This window comes from Ixodes scapularis, unplaced genomic scaffold (genome assembly GCF_016920785.2).
Source record: "Ixodes scapularis isolate PalLabHiFi unplaced genomic scaffold, ASM1692078v2 PGA_scaffold1__304_contigs__length_218370807, whole genome shotgun sequence".
Classification (NCBI taxonomy): Eukaryota; Metazoa; Arthropoda; class Arachnida; order Ixodida; family Ixodidae; genus Ixodes; species Ixodes scapularis.
Genome location: NW_024609846.1, coordinates 155,093,962 through 155,114,999, shown reverse-complemented (window position 1 = coordinate 155,114,999; position 21,038 = coordinate 155,093,962). Strand labels below are relative to the sequence as shown.

At 44.2% G+C, this 21,038-nt stretch overlaps 1 protein-coding gene across 1 annotated transcript in view; it reads right to left on the bottom strand.

Annotated features, from left to right (window-relative positions):
- LOC120843500 (cytochrome P450 2J2) overlaps nucleotides 1-21,038 on the bottom strand; it is an 86,602-nt gene that overhangs the window by 2,318 nt on the left and 63,246 nt on the right. Inside the window, exons 7-8 of the mRNA XM_042290385.1 lie at nucleotides 17,841-18,099; nucleotides 5,050-5,240 (exon numbers count right to left, since the gene is read on the bottom strand). Coding sequence (XP_042146319.1) covers nucleotides 5,050-5,240; nucleotides 17,841-18,099 — 450 coding nt within the window. The remainder of the gene's footprint in view (nucleotides 1-5,049; nucleotides 5,241-17,840; nucleotides 18,100-21,038) is intronic.

Genomic DNA, 21,038 nt, shown 5'->3' with positions numbered 1-21,038 from the left:
GTGAACCTCAAAGAATGTTCACCGCTGAGCAAGCGGTGCATACCGTACTCGGCGCTGTTTATGTGCCGGGGTTCAAAGGGTCCCAGATTGGCGGGGAATGTCGGCTACGGCACTGGAGAGGATGATGAAGTTAACAAGTGTTCACACCGGCGGGTAATATGGGCTTCGGCACCGGGCAAGTGGAGGCAAAGCCAAATGTTCGCCACATCATTCTCTTGGGTTGTTTAAAGTTGAGATCAACTACATGAAGCCAGATCTGAATTTGTCAATGGTATCCTCTCTGAAGACAGAAATAAATTTTTTTTCCTTTTTTCTTTTTTTTTTTTATCTTCCTGTTTTTTCTTCACTTATCTTCTTTTCTTTAAATCTTCTTCCGTTAAGAAGTTGAGAGGAAGAATTTACGGATTGAAGGAGACATCAGTAACTGTTCGTTGCTGGTTGAAAGAAGTGTGCTATCTGTCCTTGTCTGTAATGAGAATCTGTGGCCGAGTGGGCTAGCGTTTACCCAATGCTCGCGCGACAAAACCCAGGGATACTGGGCTCCATCCCCACCCCTGCCCGTTTTGTCCTGGATGAGCATCGTACCGGCGTGCGGTCGTGTATCACTACTGCGTGGTGCACGTTAAAGACCTAAGATAGCGGTTGTGCCGCACTGGCTCAATTTCTCATCTACAGCTGAGAAACCGCACGCCCACTAAGGTGAACTAAATTTCGACTGTAGAAACATACACACACCAGTATTTTTCCTTGTCCCAAATAGTTTTCATTATTTCTTTGATTTTTGTAGTTCCACCGAACAGCTCTCTGTTCTTTTTCATGTGACCTCTTTGCGCGAGCACAGGCCCGACATCATGTTTGCCGTTGCTTGCACTTGACCGGTTCTAAATACGCAACTTCAACGCAAAAAAAGTAGATGTTTCTCTCGTCTCTTGTAGCTTCAGTGGCTGAATTTTCTCGGCGTTTGGATGGATGGCCACTGAGCGTGCGAAGTGGCATTGGTTACTCCCACAACAGCGTAAATGGCTGCGAGAGAAATACAGGGAAAAAGAGGCGTTTAATGGCATCACCTGGTAAAGGGGTGCTGCGGCGATTTTATGAGCTACCCCAACTAACTCTATTTTTTTCTAATATCGGTGTTTAGCCATTCGGGTATGTCAATTAATCTCGCGAAATTCAAAACAGTCATTGTGAAATCGGCAAATGAAAATGCTGCAAAAGCCATCATTGAAATATACCAGCACTTTTCAGTGCCGGGACGTCAGTGAAAGTCAGGCTGGCCAGTCGAGCAAGCAGTTTCAAATATAGACTGTGCCGAGTATTTGTTTCGTGCTGGTGGGCAGGTACAAAAGCGAACTTTCAAAACATTCATTTCTGGCCGTTAAGCTGCTTGTAATCAGTTGGGAACAAAATCTGCGGTCCAAAAAGCGAACTAATCTTTTCCAATGGCGTCACTTTTTTTTTTTTGGACGTAGAGACTCGCAGTATAAAAAATAGTTGTGAGGACTAAAATTGTAGATTCAATAACTTCGCAAAATACTAATATTTTGACTTAATATTTGGGATGCTATTTCAGCGGTGTTCGTTGGTGAGCTTAGCAATTTTCTTAGGAAAATCGGGGACCATAAAGAAATCGCCGAAGCACCCCTTTGAATGCTCCTTGCATTGCCTTTACCCTGTGTAGGGCTAACACTTTTTCCAGTGACTCTATCTCTACATTTGTATCAGCGCGTTGCTAAGTTCGCCTTGAGCCCAAGTTAGGCAACCGTGTGAACCAGACATTGTGACTTTATCAACGTTAGTTTACACGTTAGAATGACAGTACGATCTCCTTTCATCGCTATCCCGAAGGAGGCTAGGTATAAAGAAGATCGCTTGCGCCAACACATCGCAGCAGGTTTCGAACGTAGTGAATAAAAACCGGGGCAAATCATTTTGAAGCCAATGTTTATCTTCTTAGACCAAATCGTTGTGTTTAGAGCTAGCACATGACACGCCACGACCTGTTTTAGGCCGGAATAATTATAGAAAAGTCTCGACCATAATAGGTCGCTGGGGTCGCGAATACTGGTCTACCGAGAGTGTTTCCAACTAAGCGAGCCGTTTGGTAGGAACGGCATTCTTGAAGCAAAACAACAACATTATTCTGAAATGCTGGAACTATGCTCTCCAAAGTGCCATTATTAATATCAAGACAACACTCTCTGACCGTATTGTAAGAAAAAGTTATGGAAGCAAATTTTTAAAGGAAAAAAAAAAACGTTATTAATTCTGACGGAAAATGTCGTAACATGGTCTTTTTTCATTGAATTATCTTTTACATTCACTAATATTTTTGTAAAAAAAGATATGGTTGACATTTGTTTCCTTGAACCCAAACCTATTTTCGGCAAGATAAAGTTCTCGATATGCGTAGTATCAGAGTTGTACGTAATCCGTTACAAGTAACGAAATTACTTGTAATTCCTTACATTTATCAGTAATTTAGTAACGGAATAATTACATATTTTCTAGAGTAATTTTAAAGTAATTCCCTTAGATTTTTGACGTAACGGATTCCTTGTAATCCGTTACATTTTTTTTGTCAGAACCAACCCCCCCCCCCCCTCCCCTTCTAAATAAAGTCTTTTTTTTTTTTCATTTTTGTAAAGTCGAGCGCAGTGACACTATCACGCGAATTGACCAGCACAAAGGGAGGATTGGCACTTCAGTTCCGCAAAGCCTTTTTTTTTTTTTTTTGCAACACCAAGCCTTTGAACCTATTTTTTAGACCCTAACAATAATGTAAAAAAATCCAAATAAACATTTCTAGAAAAAAAAAAAAAAAGACGGGGGAGGGAGGGTGGAGGGGGCGAGTGATTTCCGCTTTTTTTTTAGTCCCTCTGTTTTTTCTTTGGGATCGAAGACGGGGAGAGGAGGACACCAAGTGATTGTGCGCCTCTTCGAGAAGCTCGAGGCGGTAAATGCACTGAAAAGAATTAACAATGTTCTTCTACGACCATTTTCATAATGTCACAACACGAGACAACGCTCCGTCTACCCTACCCTTTTTGTGAGTCAGCTTTTTGCGAGCACTTAGAAAATGGTAATAGTCATCCCTTCTTCCTGTTTTGCCCCAGCAGGGCCCATCTAATCTCTAGCAGATATTTTTTACAAATAAGAAATAATGATGGCTGACGTAGACTTGATATTCTGGGCTTGAGGGGAGAGTGAAATTCGTGAGTGGGGCCATAGCGCGGCTTACTTCTCCCCTTTGCCGCCCTTGGCATCAGCGGACGTCTATCTGGAGGACACCGGAGTAAACTGCAGTCGGTTCGTACTCCGTGCGTTTTTGAACTGCACCAAGAAAGGTACACACGGCAAACGTGCGTTCACATTTCATTGTTTTAACCGACAATCTAATTAATTGTTGTTATGAGTGTCATTTTTCTTTTATTACTTCTATTTATATACTGGAAACTTTCTTTTGTTCACCAACGTCTCAAGTGAGGCTCGAGCTGTTCAGAACCAAAGGAGAAGAATATCGAGCCAAACATCATTTATTATTTAATTATCACCTTACTGTTACAACTATGTTTTGCTATTGATGACTTCCACAGCTTCGCGATTTAGACAATGGAGAATTTAGATCGGTCCGATGACTCCGATAACGATATCCGATAATTCGCCGCCGTCTTTGCGTATGCATCATATCGTTATCGCGGGTTTTGGAGGTATCGGAAGGATCTACTAAGTCTCTCGAATAGCAGGCATAGGCTGCAACGACGAAGCTTTGCTCTACATTCGAGGTAAATATTACTTCCCTTGCTTCGCTGAAAAAGTTCAATACAGAGCATGAAGCATTCGTGAGGAACAATATGGCACTACCATCCAGTGCCTCACCTCAAATGGTGTTCAGCGTAGCAGTCGACATATTGAGTAAGAAATAACGCAAAATGCTTGACGAGACTTTCGAAGGCCACCTGTGGCTCAAAATGCTCAAGGTCATTAAATGGAACACGTTGCGACAATAAGAACTTGAATAACCCTCTTCCCTTTGTTTTTTACTTGAGGACAATAATGTTAAAAGTAACGCCACGAAAGTAACGGATTACTTTTTGGGGTAACGGTCAGTTACTTTCATAGGAGGGTAATTGTAATTGTAATAAATTACAATTTAGCCTTGAGTAATTGTAAATGTAATTCATTACTATTTTTCAGTAACGTGTACAAGTCTGCGTAGTATAAAGGATCAAATGTATTTTGCAGCAAGCATATATCTAAGCACGGCATTGATTATATTTATGTATTATTTCTACAAGCAGTGTATTCTATGCATAAATAACAGTAATCTTAAGGCACAAGCGAGCTGGTCATGGTTAGTGTGGTATATACAGAAGGTGAGGCCGTAAGGATCAGCACATTTGGGACGCCTTGCTAAATTTGAATTCCAAACGTATCTATACGAAACCGGACACGCTAACGTCGTTTCGCGCAATCTTTCATGTATTTGGGACTTTTGAGTGTATGAGACTTTTGAACGTTTGTTTTGTCAGCTGCAATTTCGGGGTCAATTAATAGGTGCTCTTTTAGCTCAATTCGTAGGTGGTAAAATATTAAAACTAGCACAGAAATGGCGGCCGTGTATTTTTTGTTCCATACCAGCCTCTTCGTTGTCCACTCACTGGCTTGCGATCTCGCTCCCGGGTGGCTTCCTAAATCTAAAAAAAAAACCGCTAAGCTCTTGTAGTATATGCTGGCGACGAGTAAATTAGTCACGATAAGTAATAAGTTTAACAAAATGTATCAACAATGGCCACCTGGGATCAAGCTTGCAAACCAGTAAGCAGACGAGGAACATCAGGTATAAGACATAAAGAATGCACGGCTGCAGTCTTTGCACTATTTTTAATATTTCACCACCTAAGAATTTATCTTTAAGAAAATAGATATAAAAAATTTTTAAAGCAGCGTTCGTCTGCTCAGTATAAGGTATGTACGATAAGAATTCAAAGTCTTATGGAGTGCAAAATGTGCTGGCCCCTATGGGTTCACCATGCATGTTGTACGCACCGGCTGAAAAGGGGATGAGGCATTCTGGTTTTGGAAGTAGTGCGGAACCATCTTGAGTCAAAAACCGGGAGGGGTCGAATTTTTCGGGATTCTTCCAGTACTTGGGATCCATGTGAGCGGCCCATAGATTGGCTATGACGATGGTTCCCTTGGGGATCAGGAATCCGTTCAGGATGAAATCCTCCTCGGCTCTGAAGTGGTTCAATTGATTTGATTAATTAAGGTGAGGAGAGATAACAATTGTAGAGGGAATCGGTCATGGCAATAATGAGTATATCTGAGATTTTAGGCTGCTTCAAATATTTACGTGAGTGTCACCGAGCACGTTACGCCCGCTCGTGGTCGCTAGATTAGGACGAGAGGACACACAAGGGCACTTGCGCTTTCTATTGTGTAGCCCTGGAGCACCTCCGACTTGCGTATAACTACAAGGTGATTTAAGGGGATCGATAATTGTTCAAAAAGACGGCATTAATCAGTTTCTGAACACATATCGATCTGGGCTATTACATAGAGGTGGAAGAAAAACCTGCATTAAGGGCATCGAACTTTCACTGACAAAACTTACCTGTCTAAAATATAAAAATGAAAAACTTGAAATCCCGTCCTACATTGGCCGTGTTCTAATCAAAGTGGTTCGATTGGTGCAACAGCCGATATGTACCGGCAGTGTTCTCCGCGTCAACCGGGGGGGGTTGGGAGACAAGACACAAAGTACCTCATTTTTAAGCGTCAACTTTGTTGATGCCACCATTGTTGTCGGTGGCTTGTTTCGAAGATTTGTCTCCTCCTTGAGGTGCCTCTTCAGCGTATAATTTTTAGGGAGCCGGTGGTCGCCGCCGAAACTTTTCTCGAAAACGGCGGATCTCTTTCGTTAACCAGAACTCTCCGTACCAGAAAGAAACCTTCACTCGTTCGTTGGGAGCCAAGCGGACCGCGAAGATGACTTGCACCCTAAAACTGCACGGATGAAAGCTGCAGACTAGAAAGCGGACGTGGTAACAGCTATCGAGTACAAAGCAGACGACAACATGTAGCCGAACATAGCTGTCGAAAAAAAATATTCTGTTTTCTTCGTTTCATATTTTCATTATGTATGTTTTATTGGTAAAACAAAATAATTATGCACTGATTAACCTCGCACAACAAGACCTCATGGTTTCCGGCTCAGAAACGTCGCCTATTATTACCGAGATTGAGGGAAGCGCCGTCGTGGTCACCTGAACCGCCTGAAGAAACTCCGAACTTCATATTCTTTTGTGCCACACAGAAATATTTTCAGCTGTCAGCTACTCGAAAAAGAGTTGGCAGCACCATGTAAGTATACATGATCACTTCTTACTTTTGTGCCAACAACGATGGTGTCAGGTGCCTACCTCGCAGGTAGAGTTCTAACAATTTGGCGCCGAAAACGCGAGAGGACAGCGATTTAGTTGCGCCGAAGAACGAAGGGGCAGCCAGACGCAACGAAACGAGCCCAACGACGCAGCTATGCCAAGCCAAGTGACGCTGCGACGCCGCGAGACCCAGAGACACCATGAAACGACTGAAGTAAAAAAGGACGGCTCTGAGGTCTCAGGTGATGAGGCTGCCCTCCGACATCAGCTATCGCAAACCACGCGGACGAGCGAAGCCTCAACGTAGTGTCTGCTAGGCTTAGCGACGTTCGAATAAAGCTGAACAACGCTGACGCAGCCGTCGCACCGCTAATACCTGACAGAGACGTCGAGCAAAACTACGCTCGCATCATCAAGTACAATGACAAGTTTATGATGTACATCACCACGATCCGTCAAGAAGTGGAGGAGCTCCAACGTACGAGAGCCCAAGCTGGTTCAGCTCGGATTCATCACAACGGCAAAGTAAACGTTGAAACCTCTTGGGTGAAACTTCCAAAATTTGAACTTCAGCGATTCGGCGGTGCAGCACCTGACTGGCAACCCTTTTGGGAACAATACCGACAAGCTATTTATGAGAATGGCGCGCTATCTAACGGTGAGAGGTTTCTGTACCTGTGGTCGGCGCTTACGGAAAAGGCAGCTTCAGCGATAGCCGGCATTCAAGCGACGGGAGGAAATTACAATACAGTAATTGAGCTGCTCAGGGAGCGCTTCAGTCGGCCCGACGTCCTGATCCAAGAAATTACTCCGTACCGCTTGACTTGCCAGGTGTAAGACGCTCAATGGACGTGAAGGGCCTACGACGGCTCTACATGGCCACCTGCAACGCAATTTCGCCTCTCTTACTACGCTCAGGGTGAAGAGTAACAGCTACGGAGCCATGCTCTGTTCTGCTCTGCTCTAAATGCTGCCTAGAAAGCTTGTGGTTGACTATGACAAACGTCAGCATACTACGGGCAGGGCAGATGACGGTCTAAAAATAGAAAGTTTGCGGCGTATCCTAAAGCTAAAAGTGGAGAGCCGTGAAAAACCTCAACACAAAAAAGAAAACGGAAAGGCTTGGTCGCCCAAGGGATCAGCAGTTTCTCTTTCCTCTATAAGCCGCTCCAAGCACACTGAACCTTGTGCATTATGTGCTGCAAAGAACCACGTCCCACAATATTGCCAGACATATCTTTCTTTCGAAGAAAAAAAAAAAGGAAACAAACGAATCAAGTGTAAAACATGCGGCAGGACGCATAGCACTCAAATGTGTGACCCATCCTGGAAACAAAGGAAAAGCACCGCAACCGAGTTACACTCCGTGACTGTCAAGAAGAGCGACAAAACACATACTGTGCTACTCCACACAGCTCAGGTGTCGGCAGAGGGGAGACAGAAAAGAACTCTCGCACGCATCCTTTTTGACGGGGTAAGCCAGCGAACCTTTGTGACGACGTAACTCTCACATAAACTGCACCTCGATGTTATTGGTGAAGAGGGCATAACAATCCACCCATTTGGAGGGGCAGGAAACGTCATCGAGGAAGAACGGCGACGAGTACGAGTCTGGACCTGAATCGCCGAAAGGAGCATTGTCTAGAAGCCGTGGAAATACCATAGATTTGCTCTGATCGCCTTCTTCTGCCCAAAATTGTTGTGCAAGAAGTAAAGGCAAGAAAAACCGAGTTGGCAGACGTCACCTTGCCACCGGCACAACTAACAAGAAGTGGCCTTTATATTCTCATCGGTGCAGACTGTTACTAGGCCCTCGTCTCTGGTAAGGTTAAGAAACTACAAGGTGCCCTGGTTACCGTCACAACAGACTTTGGGTGGACAGTTCAAGGAACAGTTCCTCACAGCGGTTCGATTGCCTCATATTCTACTGTTGCAGTACTTCGAGCAAACGTGGGTGAAAGCACGTGCTCGTTGTCTACCGAGCTTACGTTGTTTCGGGAGCTGGAAAGCATAGGTATCACGCGCCTAACCTCCCACAAAAAGGAGAGGATAAAGAACTTGTCCGTGCATCTACATCATCCGTCAATCTTGCTGACGTGCGATATAAGGTAGCCCAACCTTAAAAGCCAATGAACATTCAGCTGGCCGACAATTAAGTAGTTGTAAGAAAGCGTTTAACCAGCATAACAAAGAAGCTGCTCAAAGCCGTTGTGAGGCTGATTAAGTATGACAGGCCCATCCTCCAGTATTTCTAGCAAGGGTTTGCAGAAAAGATTTCACCGAATTCACACAAGACAATGAGCCGAATAAACTATATGCCTTACCGTGCTATACTACGACACGACAGCCTCTCGACTAAAGTCAGAGTCGTGTTTGATGTGTCATCAAACGAAGCAGGATACCTCGCACTGAATAAGTCACTGATGTCGGGACCAAACCTGAATCTGGACCTCCTGAAAGTGATGCTGAACTTTCGGATTCATTGCGTCGGTTTCAGCGCGGATATTGAAAAGATATTTCTGCAGCTCTCATTGAGACAGGAAGATCGTGACGCTCTACAATTCTTCTAGTACGAGCGAATGCCAACAAAACAAGAGCCAAATCCTCCTATGGAGGTATGGAGAATTACAAGAAGGCCTTTTTGAGCGACAAGCAGCCCATTCCTCCTCGCGGCCACACTACGCTACCCCTTGTCGACAACAGACGACTATCCGGAAGCAACGAAAGCGCTGGCCAAAAGCCTCTACGTTGACGATCTTATCACCGGAGCAACCTCTGGGGAGGAGGCGGAACAATTCTATCATCAAACATTACACGTCATGAAACTAGCGGGGATGACAATGCGCAAGTGGAATTCAAATTCCAACAAGTTGCAGAAGCTGTTCGACGATGAAGGAAGGGGATGTATTCTAAACCAAGTAGAATGTCCCACAGCTAGCGTCTTAGAATTCTTTGTCCGAAACAGCATCACGAAACGATTTATTCTTCAGATACCATCTCGCATTTACGACCCACTTGGAGTCCTTTCCCCAGTAACCGTGGCAGCCAAACTGATGTTCCAGAGCCTCTGGGAATTGGGAGTCGATTTTGATGCACCACTACCTGAAGATGTTCAGGCAAGGTGGACGGAGTAGCACACAGCACTGCACCACTTAGCGGAGGTGACAGTACTCCGAGGGTACCTTGGGCTACCAAACGATCACCCAAACGATGTTCACCTCTTCACAGATGCCAGTCCCAAGGCTTATGGAGCATTGACCTACCTGCGCACTCAGGGTGCAGAAGCGACGGTTACTTTGATGTTGTCAAAGACAGGAACGGCACCGATGAAAAAGCCTTCTCTTCCAAGACTCGATTTGATTAGAATGCTGATAGGGGCACGACTGAAGGACTACCTAACTGCTCGAGGAACTTGCAAGCAAACAACTGGTACCTCTGGACAAATTCAACGATCGCGCTGCATCGGGTACGAGGTTCTGCTCAACAGTGGAAGCCGTTTGTGGCCAACCGAGTGTTAAACATTCAACAGCTAACGTATCTAGAACTTTGGAACCATTGCCCTGGACCGGAGAATTCCACTGACCTGCTAACGAGAGGCGTAACACCTGAAACACTCGAGTCGAGCGCGGTTTGATGGAATGGGCCACCATGGCTTACAGAGCCACGTACTTGATGGCCGACGCATGAAGTGACTGTTAATATGACTGTAGCAGATGAAGAGAAGAGACCAGTTCGTGTTCACAACATAAAAGTGGAGAAAGAACAGGTCTTGCCTTTGCAGCGGTACAGTTCCCACTCGAAGATTGTCCGAGTGGTCGCATGGATACAAAGATATGTACAGAACTCTAGGCACACCAGCCAGAAGCGCGAGGAATATTTGACAATGGATGAATTAGCACAAGCTCAAACGTGCCTGATTGTGCAAGTACAACGGGATACCTTTCAAAGAGAGCTCCAATGCGTTCGGCGTTCAACACGTATAGAAAACAACTCTCGATTACGGGACCTAAATACATACCTAGACCAGGATGGCGTACTGAGGGTCGGAGGACGCCTCAGCCAAGCCGACATGTGCTACACTGCCAAGCATCCCATCACTCTTCATTCGAGTCATCATTTCACCGAGCTCTTGATCGACGCCACGCATTGACGACATCTCCCCGCTGGTCCACTTGAGGCCTTGACCGAGCTGAGGGAACAGTTTTGTGTCGTTCGAAGAAGACAGATGGTGAAAAAAGTCATAAAAAATGTGTGATCTGTGACCGTTTTAACAGCCGAGCGGTCAGCGAGTAAGTTGCTCCGCCCTTTCGCGACAGATTGACTCAAGCTGCCCCTTTTTAAGTAACCGGTGTGGACTTTGCTGTACCACTCAACACGAAGGATCAAGGTAACAACAAGAAGTCCTGGAACCTCGTATTCGCATCCGCAGTCACAAGGGCTATACACCTTGAACTGGTGACCGACATGTCTACCTCTAACTTCGTACTGGGCGTCAGGAGATTTGTGTCAAGAAGAGGGGTGTGTAGAGTCATCTTTTCTGACAATGCAAAAACGTTTCAGTGAGCCTTAAGAGATCTAAAGAAACTGTAGACGACATTATGCTGAGAAGAGATACGAAACTAGTTTTTCGATCGTCCTATAGAGTGGAAGTTCATCATTGGCAGGGCCTCCTGGTGGGGTGAGTTCTGGGAGAGAATGGTCCGATCGCTGAATTCATCGGTCGAGAAAGTGCTGGGACACAGCTACTGTAACGTCGAAGATCTGACGAGAATATTAACTGAAATAGAGACTGTCATCAACTCTAAACCACGGACCTGCGTTTATAGCGAAGCCACGGAAAAGAAACAGCTCACTCCTTCCCATTTTCTAGTGGAAAAGCGTCTAACATCCCTTCCATTGAGATCCAGCCCGCAGCCTCTGCTTTTCTCACAAGGTGAACTTAACCGCCGTTGCCGTTACCGTCAAAGGATGGCAGGTCAATTTTGGCTTAGATAGAGGAAGGAATATTTGACCAGCTTACGATCTGCCCACTTTACTCTTCCGACTTAGTCCAGTTCTTTGAAGAAAGAAACACTTTTGTTGGATTACCAGCACTTCCTGCCACGACTACCTTAGAAAATAGGGGAAGTGGTTGAGGTATTGACCGGGCGAGACGGCCATATTAGAACTTGCATGGCGCGTCTTCCCAATAAAACGCTCATAAGGAGGACAGTTCAACGTTCGTACCTGATGGAATCCATCTACCAATGACCGGACGTCATTCATGGGGCAGTATGAAGAAACTCTAAACTTAATCTTCTTTTGTGCCACACAGAAATATTAAGCTGTCAACTAGTCAAAAAGGTGTTGGCAGCACTAAATAAATAAAGATCATCACTTCTTGCTTTTGTTCCAGCAACGATAGTGTAAGGCTCATATCTAGAGCTTCGAGTTCTGACACCGCCTGCGATTTTACGAGCCGCCATTTGTCGGGTTTGGCGCCAATCAGACGCCTTTTGTTAACAGACGAACGCCATAAAATGGGTTTAAAGTTGTTCACTTGTAACTTTTTACTCAAGGAAGTTTGTGCAGCGACATATTATATATATCCTTACTGTACAGTCGGCAGCAAAAGTTTGCGGAACGCGGGAGCGTCACCCGAAATGACTGGTTGTGCCTTCTGACGGCGAGCGGCCGCCCTCAAGGTTCATGCTTGGAGTATGCACTTCCTTTCGTGCTAACAGTCATGTCTTTTTTTCCTCGCTTCCGCCCGACGTGCACGAGATAACCAGGACCGGCGCAGGGAGCCGCTTTGTCAGCCATCATGTCACGAGTCTGCCTCAGCCACCGCGATGGGTGACGGAGCTCACCGATGCTGCAAGTAATATTTCGTGGCACCTTACCCCTGTCCCTGTTATCTCTTTGGCGTCGAACAGAAGCGAGCGCAAAAAACATGATCGCGAACAAGAAAGGAAGCGCACGCGCAAAGAGGAAGCCTAGAGAGCGGCAACGCGCCGTGAGAAGGCGCAGCCCGTCTTTTCGGCTAGCGCTACCGTGCCCCAAGAACTTTTGCGGCTGACTCTACGTTCTTCGGTTACCCCTGTACGAAATGCCAGTTCAATATACTCACAAACCAATTTATGCTGTTCCCTGGAACGGCCATCGATCCCTATGCTTCGCGCTGTTGATTGGGCGTTTTGTAGTATTTTCACTATTTAATTTACGAACCATCCATGAGAAAATGTTGGTAATTATATTCGGAGAATTATTCCAGGCCTCCGGTGAAAGAATGGCGCATAAAAAAGTGTGGCGCGTGGAGCAAAAGCTGGCGCCGCAGATCCCATCGATCCTGGGTTCAACCTCCACCCCTCTCCGTTTTGATATGAATGAGCTTCGTACCGGCGAGCGGTCGTGTGTCACCACTGCGTGATTCACGTCAAAAACTCCAGGGTGGCTGTAACACACTGGCTAAATTTCTCTCCACAGCCGTGAGACAAGTCACCCGTCGAGGCAGGCTAACCTCAAGCCACGTCTAAACATCTAAAACAACACAAAAATGCGGGAATATATGCGCAAGTGGTAAGTGTTCCAGGGTTGGCCGACAAATGGTGCGAGCCTATCCTCCCGTCGGAAGCGATCACAAGCGCGCACGACGCACTCTGCGACACTGAAGCGAAATTGCGTACACCTGCAGCCTTTATATACTACGTTTCATTTCACCATAAGTTAGAGCGCGGCCATCGTTACCTTCCAGTGAAGCCGATTTGCAAATAGTGGAAGGTCATGATGTTCGTCATTCGTTCGTTCCTGTGCAACCAAGTCGCTCAAACCACTTGAGCGACGTGAATTCGCCATGAGCACTTGATTTTAAGCACCCGCATCTGTGTTCGTATGTATTCTAACCTTCAACTGCGTTCTGCATTGTGCTAAAACAGAGCTAACTACAATTATTATATGACAAAATTAGGAAGTTTAGTAGATCGCCTTTTGGCTTTGTTCTTGTTTTAGATATTCAATCATTTTGATGCACTTCTGCATCATTGAGCTTTTCTTTTTAAAGTGAACCAATATATTTTTAAGTACTTTTTGTCCTGACTCTGCCTTCAATAATGATGAGCTCATTTATTCCAACAACGCAAACAGCCCGAAGAAGTACTGACGCGCTGCACACGGACCGGATTACAGTCGCCATTACTGACCTTCTATTGTTTTACCAAAATACGAAGCCACCGAATCGGTCGTTGGTGAGCCTCCACGAACGCCAATGCTGGGGCAAAAAACACATTCAAATTCGAAAAAACAAAAGACAAAAACCTGTTTTGCTGTGGGAAATGATGAGCGAAGTAACCAAAATAAGAGGAAAGAAAGCCTGAAGGTAGGTTTTGGTGGCATCCATGCAGAGCTGCTACAAAGCGTCTACAAGCCGTTTCAGCCTATAGTGAATCGCAGCGGACATTACGTGCCATCAGAGCCAATCCAGGGCTGGGGACGTATCAGGTGATAAGGCGGTCCCGAGCGTCCCGAAGGGCACGAGACACTCACACGCCACTGGACTGGCTCCGATGGCTCGTAGCGTCCGCTGAGGAACATTGAGAGGTGAAACAGGGCATGTCTGGACACGAGGTACCTGACTGTAGCTTCTGTAGTCCATTGCAGCGCAATACGTTGACAAGCCGACTTGGGCGAGACGTCTGAAACTCTTTGGAAGCGTTAGTTTATGTTATGTACGTCCGTGTTTCCCCAAAAAAATTTCGCCTGCCAGCCCTAGCTAGCGGAGCTAAACAACGTATGCCTAATGGTGATTTGTATCTCCATGTGTGGGATCCAAGCTTTTTCCAAGAAATAGAAAGAAACGTGCAAAGGTTTAAAAAAAAAAACATTCTGTAGTATAAAGAAATTAGAACAAACAAAACAAAATGGATTCAGTAATACGTTTCCGACCGCGCCGGAGGCTACGAGATAGTTACACCAGTCAAACATCGGTCCTTCGTGACGTCATCACGCTTGCCCACATACTCGCGCGGAGAGCTGGGGCAGGTGGTATTATGTACAGACTTGTACCGTACGCATTACAAGTAATAAAATTACTTGTAATCGATTACTTTTTGGAGTAATTTTGTAATCAGTTGATTACTTTTATTAGGCAGTAATCACAAGAGTAATCTGATTACTTTTTGAAGTAATAAAATTACTTGTAACCGTTACAATTTGTCCACGGGACCCCCCCCCCCCCCCCCCCTTTCCCGGCAGACGCCTTTTTTTATGAAATGACAAAAATAAAATTTGCTTTTTTTTTTTGAACAAAAAAAAGAAAGATTTTTGCGGAGCTGTAGGAAACGAGGTTAATCTATTTCTATGTGCAGTCTCTGTGGAATGGACGTTTTTTTGTTTTTTTTTTTCGAGCTGGGACTGGGACTGGGAAGCCCCAGGAAAGCCACAGTGCGTGACAAAGTCCATTCAGGGCAAAGTTTGAGGAAGCAGAATGTAGCTTTGTGAGTCCTTCGTTTAAACTAGCCCTCTCACGGACACACATACAGAAATAAAAAAATTAAAAAATCCTGCTTAGGGTACCTACTCGCAGCCCGTAGGAGAACCAGAACCGAAGAATGCCTAAAGCAGATGGACAATATAACAAAGGCAGTTGAAATATTTCCCCATTTCCCCTACGTGGTCTTTGTGACAAGCAATGTTTCGAGTTGAGAAGTGGTAGGGGCGATATCTTCCGCTAATGGATACTACACATGATTCGTTTCAAACCTTGGAGCTGCTGCTCTTTTGTATAACATGGGGGCTCATCCACATGTGAATAATAAAATGAGCGACGTAAACTTTGAGCGACAACCCTTGCTCAAGCTTAACAAGATCTAGAACCCCCTCCGCTCCCCCCCCCCCCCCCCCCCACCCCCCACACGTCTTCAAACAAATTCTTTGCTTGTGTCCGCATTGTGAAGGTGCAACGACCACAAAGAGGGAGCCAGTTTTTTTTCTTCAATACTTGTGCAAATGTGAAATATAGGTTGGAAGTTGTTCATTGTTACGAGCGCTAAAGATGTGTCTTCACACAATAAAGTAATCGGAAAAGTAACGTTTACTTCTTTAAGTAATGTCCAACTAGTTTTGCCGTCGAGTAATCAAGTAATCTAATCGAATACTTTTTAGCCAAGTGTAATAGTAATTGTAATCGATTACTTTTTTTAGTAACGTGTACAAGACTGGTGGTATGCGACGGAAGCGGTTGATTGGTACGGCAAGAGCGTAGCTCCCGCCGCAGTCTCAGCTTACGGTGAAGAGAGTATAGTGCGCATGTTTTACAGTCATCTGAACTGCACGCAAACCTCTGACGAGCAGCAAAGTTTTCATTTACGAGGATCTTCGTGTTTCGTCGTCATATTTAGTGGATCAAAAGACGCCGAAGTTCTAGAACACCAAACAAATGGAATATCATTCTGTTAACACTTTTTCACCAATTGACACTTGTTTTGCCAACTAAATACAAGAAGGTTCCATTTTGAAAAGTCGCTAATTGATTGTCCGAGGCTAGCTGCACATCACTGTGTTTTACTTTCACACCTAGCGAAACCGTGGAGATTAAACTTTCCACACCATAAAACACGCTTTTCAGAAAGTAACTGAATTTTTCGCCCCTTGGCTCGCTGGATTTCGCTAACAATTATATTCTGCGATAATCATATATTAATATTTTCTCGCGTCCTCCACCTATCTCGAGGAATCAATCACATAATTCATCTATTGAGTCGTAATTACTAGTTTACTATATTTAGACCCACCTCTTGGGCATCCTGCAATGCTTCTAAATTGGGAACGCAATAAATATGTAAATCAAAATATACGTGCGAATAATTAAATAGATAGATAAATATACTGGGTGTTTTATTAAGAGTGACCAAAAATTCATAAAATTGGTGTATCCCAGATCAAAATATAATTTTCTCAGTGTCGCATTACTCGTAGTGGCGGACATCAGAAAATGCGCCATACTTCCTAATTAATTTGCTAATTAATTAAAATGACTAATTATTTTTTTAATTAGCGAAAATAAAGATGTGGTGCCATTTGGAAACCTGCGGATTGTCATCGAAAACCACTAAATCAGTAATATTAAGAAATATTTTCAGCGCGTGAGAAGCCTACTAGTGCGCTAAAGTCACCACTCGTGGAGCAGGTACAAGGCCGGGGCTTCGATAAGAGACGGAAATGTCGCGCGGGCGCCTTATCGCATCCACTAGCCTTGTACCTGCTTCAGGAGTAGTAAATTGGTGCACTTCTACGCTTCTCTCGCACTCAAAGTCTTTCAGGAAATTAGTGATTTAGTGGTTTTCCATAACGCGAACCAAATCTCTAATTGGGGACATATGTCTATATTCATTAATTAAAAACTGAATTTGTCTATTTTAAATAAATATCGAACTAATTAGTAAATATGGCGCATTTATGACGTCCGCCACCAGGAATAATGTGGTCACGAGAAAATTATCTTTTTAGCTAAAATACACTAATATTTGGAATTTTCGTCAGTCTTCGCTGAAACACCCGGTATAGATGAGTGAATGAATTAGTAAATTAATGATTTATTGATTAAAAATGCCCCACTGAGTCTTGGAAATCAATAAGGTAAAATTTCACTGACTCCAAATGTTAAGGGATTATTGCATTAATGAATTGAATACATTAATGAATGGGTAAATGACGGTGTCCCGGGCCGACGTTTGGTAATAAATTAAGTGATCAAAGTTCCACCGACTCGAATAGTGTAACAATTGAAGTAAGCCTCAACTCTCTACGAGATAACTGGTGTGGTATTTACACATGTTTTTTAGTGTCAATCCTGCATCAACTAACCCAACTTCCTGCCTTGTCAGTCTTTACCGTGATAGGCGTGAGAAACAGGCTCACATAACAATTTCCACAAGCTCGAAGTGCTTCACCATGAGTTTTCAAAATGATTATTCAACTTGCAACATATTTTCGCTCGCACTCTAGCCTATTCAATCCCCCCTTCCCCACACGCATGCACAGAAATGAAAGAGGTGAAGACGGTTAGGTTATTTATTAAATATTTTTTGAACCAAAACACTGGAAATTTAAATTATCAACCGAAACATAACAATAGGTTATACCTGCGTGCATATTAACAATATTACGCATTAGGGTCATATTAATAATTCAAGAATTGAATGACTGGCAGCTACACGGAAACTCTAGCCATTTGCCTAGTGTTTGCGATTTGTTTTATTATGATTATAATACGTCGCTGTTGCGTTAATATAAAAACCTCCGTTACCCCCAAGATTGTTTAATATCTGAGCCGTCCATAATTACAAAACAAAAATGCATGTTTATATCATTTCGTTCCTAAAAACATTATGTCTACGTAGCGGTATGTCCATATTAACAGGATTCACATTAAAATACATGACTGTAAATCGTTCATAACGGAAAGTGCCGTTGCCTTACTCTCTGGGTAGGTTTAGCCTGTTGAGGGTTTTCCAGCGGGTCATCTCCCATATGACGGCCATGGTGTATGGCATCAAGAGGTGGTCTTCCCAAGTCGGGCTGCGGTCACAGCCGACAACGTCGTCAATCTCTCTCTGGATCCTGGCTTGAATGGTGGACGGGTTGTCGGCGCAGTGCAGCAGTATGCACAGCATGGTGATGGCCACGGAACTCGACCCGGCCAGCAATAAATCAATCACGTGGCCTCGAAGGGCGTGAGCTGTGCGCGAAAATGAACATTTATCTTTACATACAAATGGCCTGGAAAGCCAAGAGTTTACGTTACTATAGCGGAAACATGAGTTCGTAGAAGCTATATTTATTGACTTAGTAATATGGGCATGCACAATGGCGCGTTGCTCCGATTTCAAGGGCAGGTGTTCATTTGGGGGGTATGAAAATTGCTTTAAATGTTTGAATGTTTGATTCGTAGCATAGTACGAATTATTGTTTTTTTTTTTATTCAGTCAGCCTTTTTAAGTTTTTAAAATAGGGTGAGCAGTGCATCTATACTGTCTTCACTGCACGTTTATCGAGCTCGGGGGACATTAGATACTGGGATAAGATTCGCGATAACTAAACTAATCAACAAAGCTATGTTATGGAAATTCATTGTTTCTTTTTAATGGTTTATGTGGCAGTTTTAGTTTTCATAACAGTAATTATTCACTTACTGCTGAATAGCTTTTACCTATCTACGAAACTAGAAAACATTTGGAGTAATTGATTGGTTAGTTTGCGCGTTTTTGTCGCCCGGCTGTGGGCTCGTGCATTTCTGCGGAATTACTACTACAATCCGCTAAGAACTAAGCTTGCTCGCCGAGTTAAGCCAACGTTGTAGACAGTAGCTGTGACCACCATGAAGCTTTGCAATCAAAAACCTATGAAATTCCTGCGACAGATGGCAGAGCTTCTTGAAGGCAAGTCGCCGACGACGGGCGCGTCTACTTTCAGCCAGGCGCTTCTCCAACATCTCCAACCAACTCGCTAAGCTGGTTCACTTAAACCGATGCTTTGAGGTTTGGGTGGATGAATTGTGTCACATACTCCATAGTATCCCAGGTACGCAACTTTTAAGGTTCCCGAACGTGGAAGCGAACGCTGTCTGTCACCGCAGACAGTCTCGAAATAGGTCCCCCGACTCAAGGTTTTGCATGTTGCTATGAGAAGCACGGGCCGGCACAAGTAAGCAACTTTCAAAGCCACTGCTTGCAAAAAGTCATGGGTACCCACTGAAGGCTGACAACTCCAATACCTCGACAGCTTGTCTAACAAAGTGTTAGGTTTTCGGTAGAATCCGGTGCTATGGTAAGTGTTGGACCTCCTTCGCAGGAGACCGCGGGTATCGCTAGGAGTCTGAAGCACTCCAGATGGGAAGCAACTCTCCGATCAAGAGGTAGAGTAAAGTTGTAAATGTTGAACAATTGACTATGTTGTGCATACCACTTGCCTTTTATTGGTGCAGATATGCGGCAAGCTGAATTCGAAGTAGTCTTCTTGAGGGGATTGGCGCTCACCACCGGTTTGCATAAAGCATGCATCTCAACAACTAGACGCAATTTAATGTCCAAGCCATTGTCCCAAAGTCGGCTGGTTTAAGTTCTCCAGTGCAGCGAGTGAAAAATGACACTTGTCTCTAGATAATCGCCTGCAAGCTTACTGCAATTTTTAACCGCCAGATCTTGATCAACTTGTCAGGCATACCACCATTCTCGCGATAAAAGGTGCCCCGGTGTTCGCAAGATCAGAGCGCCTGTCATCCGGCCAAGTCCGTACAGTCAAAATTCAGTTCAAGAGAATTTTTTAGGGCGTCAAAATATTCAGCAAGGTGGTCTTGATGCAAGCCAATTATCAAGTTCCTATAAAACCGTAAGATACAACTAATACCACTTCATATACATGGTTTAGGCTACGTAGTTTCCTTCAAGGTTTCTCATTTACATATGCTCACATCAATGGCGTACTCATGTTCAGAAACACTCCAAAGAAACAGTAGGATCATATTTGAGAGCACTTATCGCAACTGACGGAATGCGGGCTTCGTCGACCGGACGACGAGCTCGAGTTTCTGGAAGACCAAGTCGATAGCAACGCAGTTCAACCATCACCCGAAAGAGCTTACTTCATCAAAAGCCTTCCACAGTCGACGACCCTAAAGAGGTGGCGACGAGGGCGACTAACGTGATTTTACAAATTTCTTGGAACTCATCGAACTTTACCTAAAAGTGAGAGTTTGGTCATCTTATTGAAAATTCTCATTTGTGTGAGAAAGTTTTGTGTCCAATAAACACATATGAATCATACAAGATATACAGGGTGTTTCAGAAAACGCAGGCCAAATCATTCCTGCGAAAACTACTCATCGCAACAAAAAAAGGCTTGTGGCGTTGTGGTCCTGGGCCAGGGGCCCATTAAAGAAAATTATTAATCTCCGGGTTAATTAACTTGTTAATTATTTTAGCCTAATTATTTTTTTTAATATTCTGTTTAAGGACATGGTTTAAATTAGAAACCTGCTTAGCATCATCGAAAACCACTAAACCAACAAATTGCAGAATGATAGAAGGCACGCGAAGCATTTTACGGCTTTCTGAAAAACCGCACAAATTCGACGGGTTTTTAAGTTTCGGTTTGTTATCGGAGCGCATCTCGGCCCCGGTAGCACCGCGCCCCGTGGAGAGATAGTGCAACCAGACTCTACTGCGTCGCGCAATGACAGCGCAGCAGAGGTTGGTTCCACTATCTCTTCGCGTTGCGCGGTGCCGTCGGGGCGGAGATGCGCTCCGATAACAAACCGAAAGTTGAACACCCGTCGAATTTGTGCGGTTTTTCAGAAAGCCGTAAAATGCTTCGCGTGCCTTCTATGATTCTGCAATTTGTTGGTTTAGTGGTTTTCGATGATGCTGAGCAATCTTCTAATTTAAACCATGCCCTTAAACATAATATTAAAAAGTTAATTAGGCAAAAACAAATTAACAAGTTAATTATCCCGGACATTAATAATTTTCTTAAATGGGACCCTGGCCCAGGACCACAATGCCACGAGCCTTTTTTCTTTGCGATGAATAGTTTTCGCAGGAACGATTTGGCCTGCGTTTTCTGAAACACCCTGTATAAGAACATATAAGAACCACATAGGAACCATATAAGAACAATATA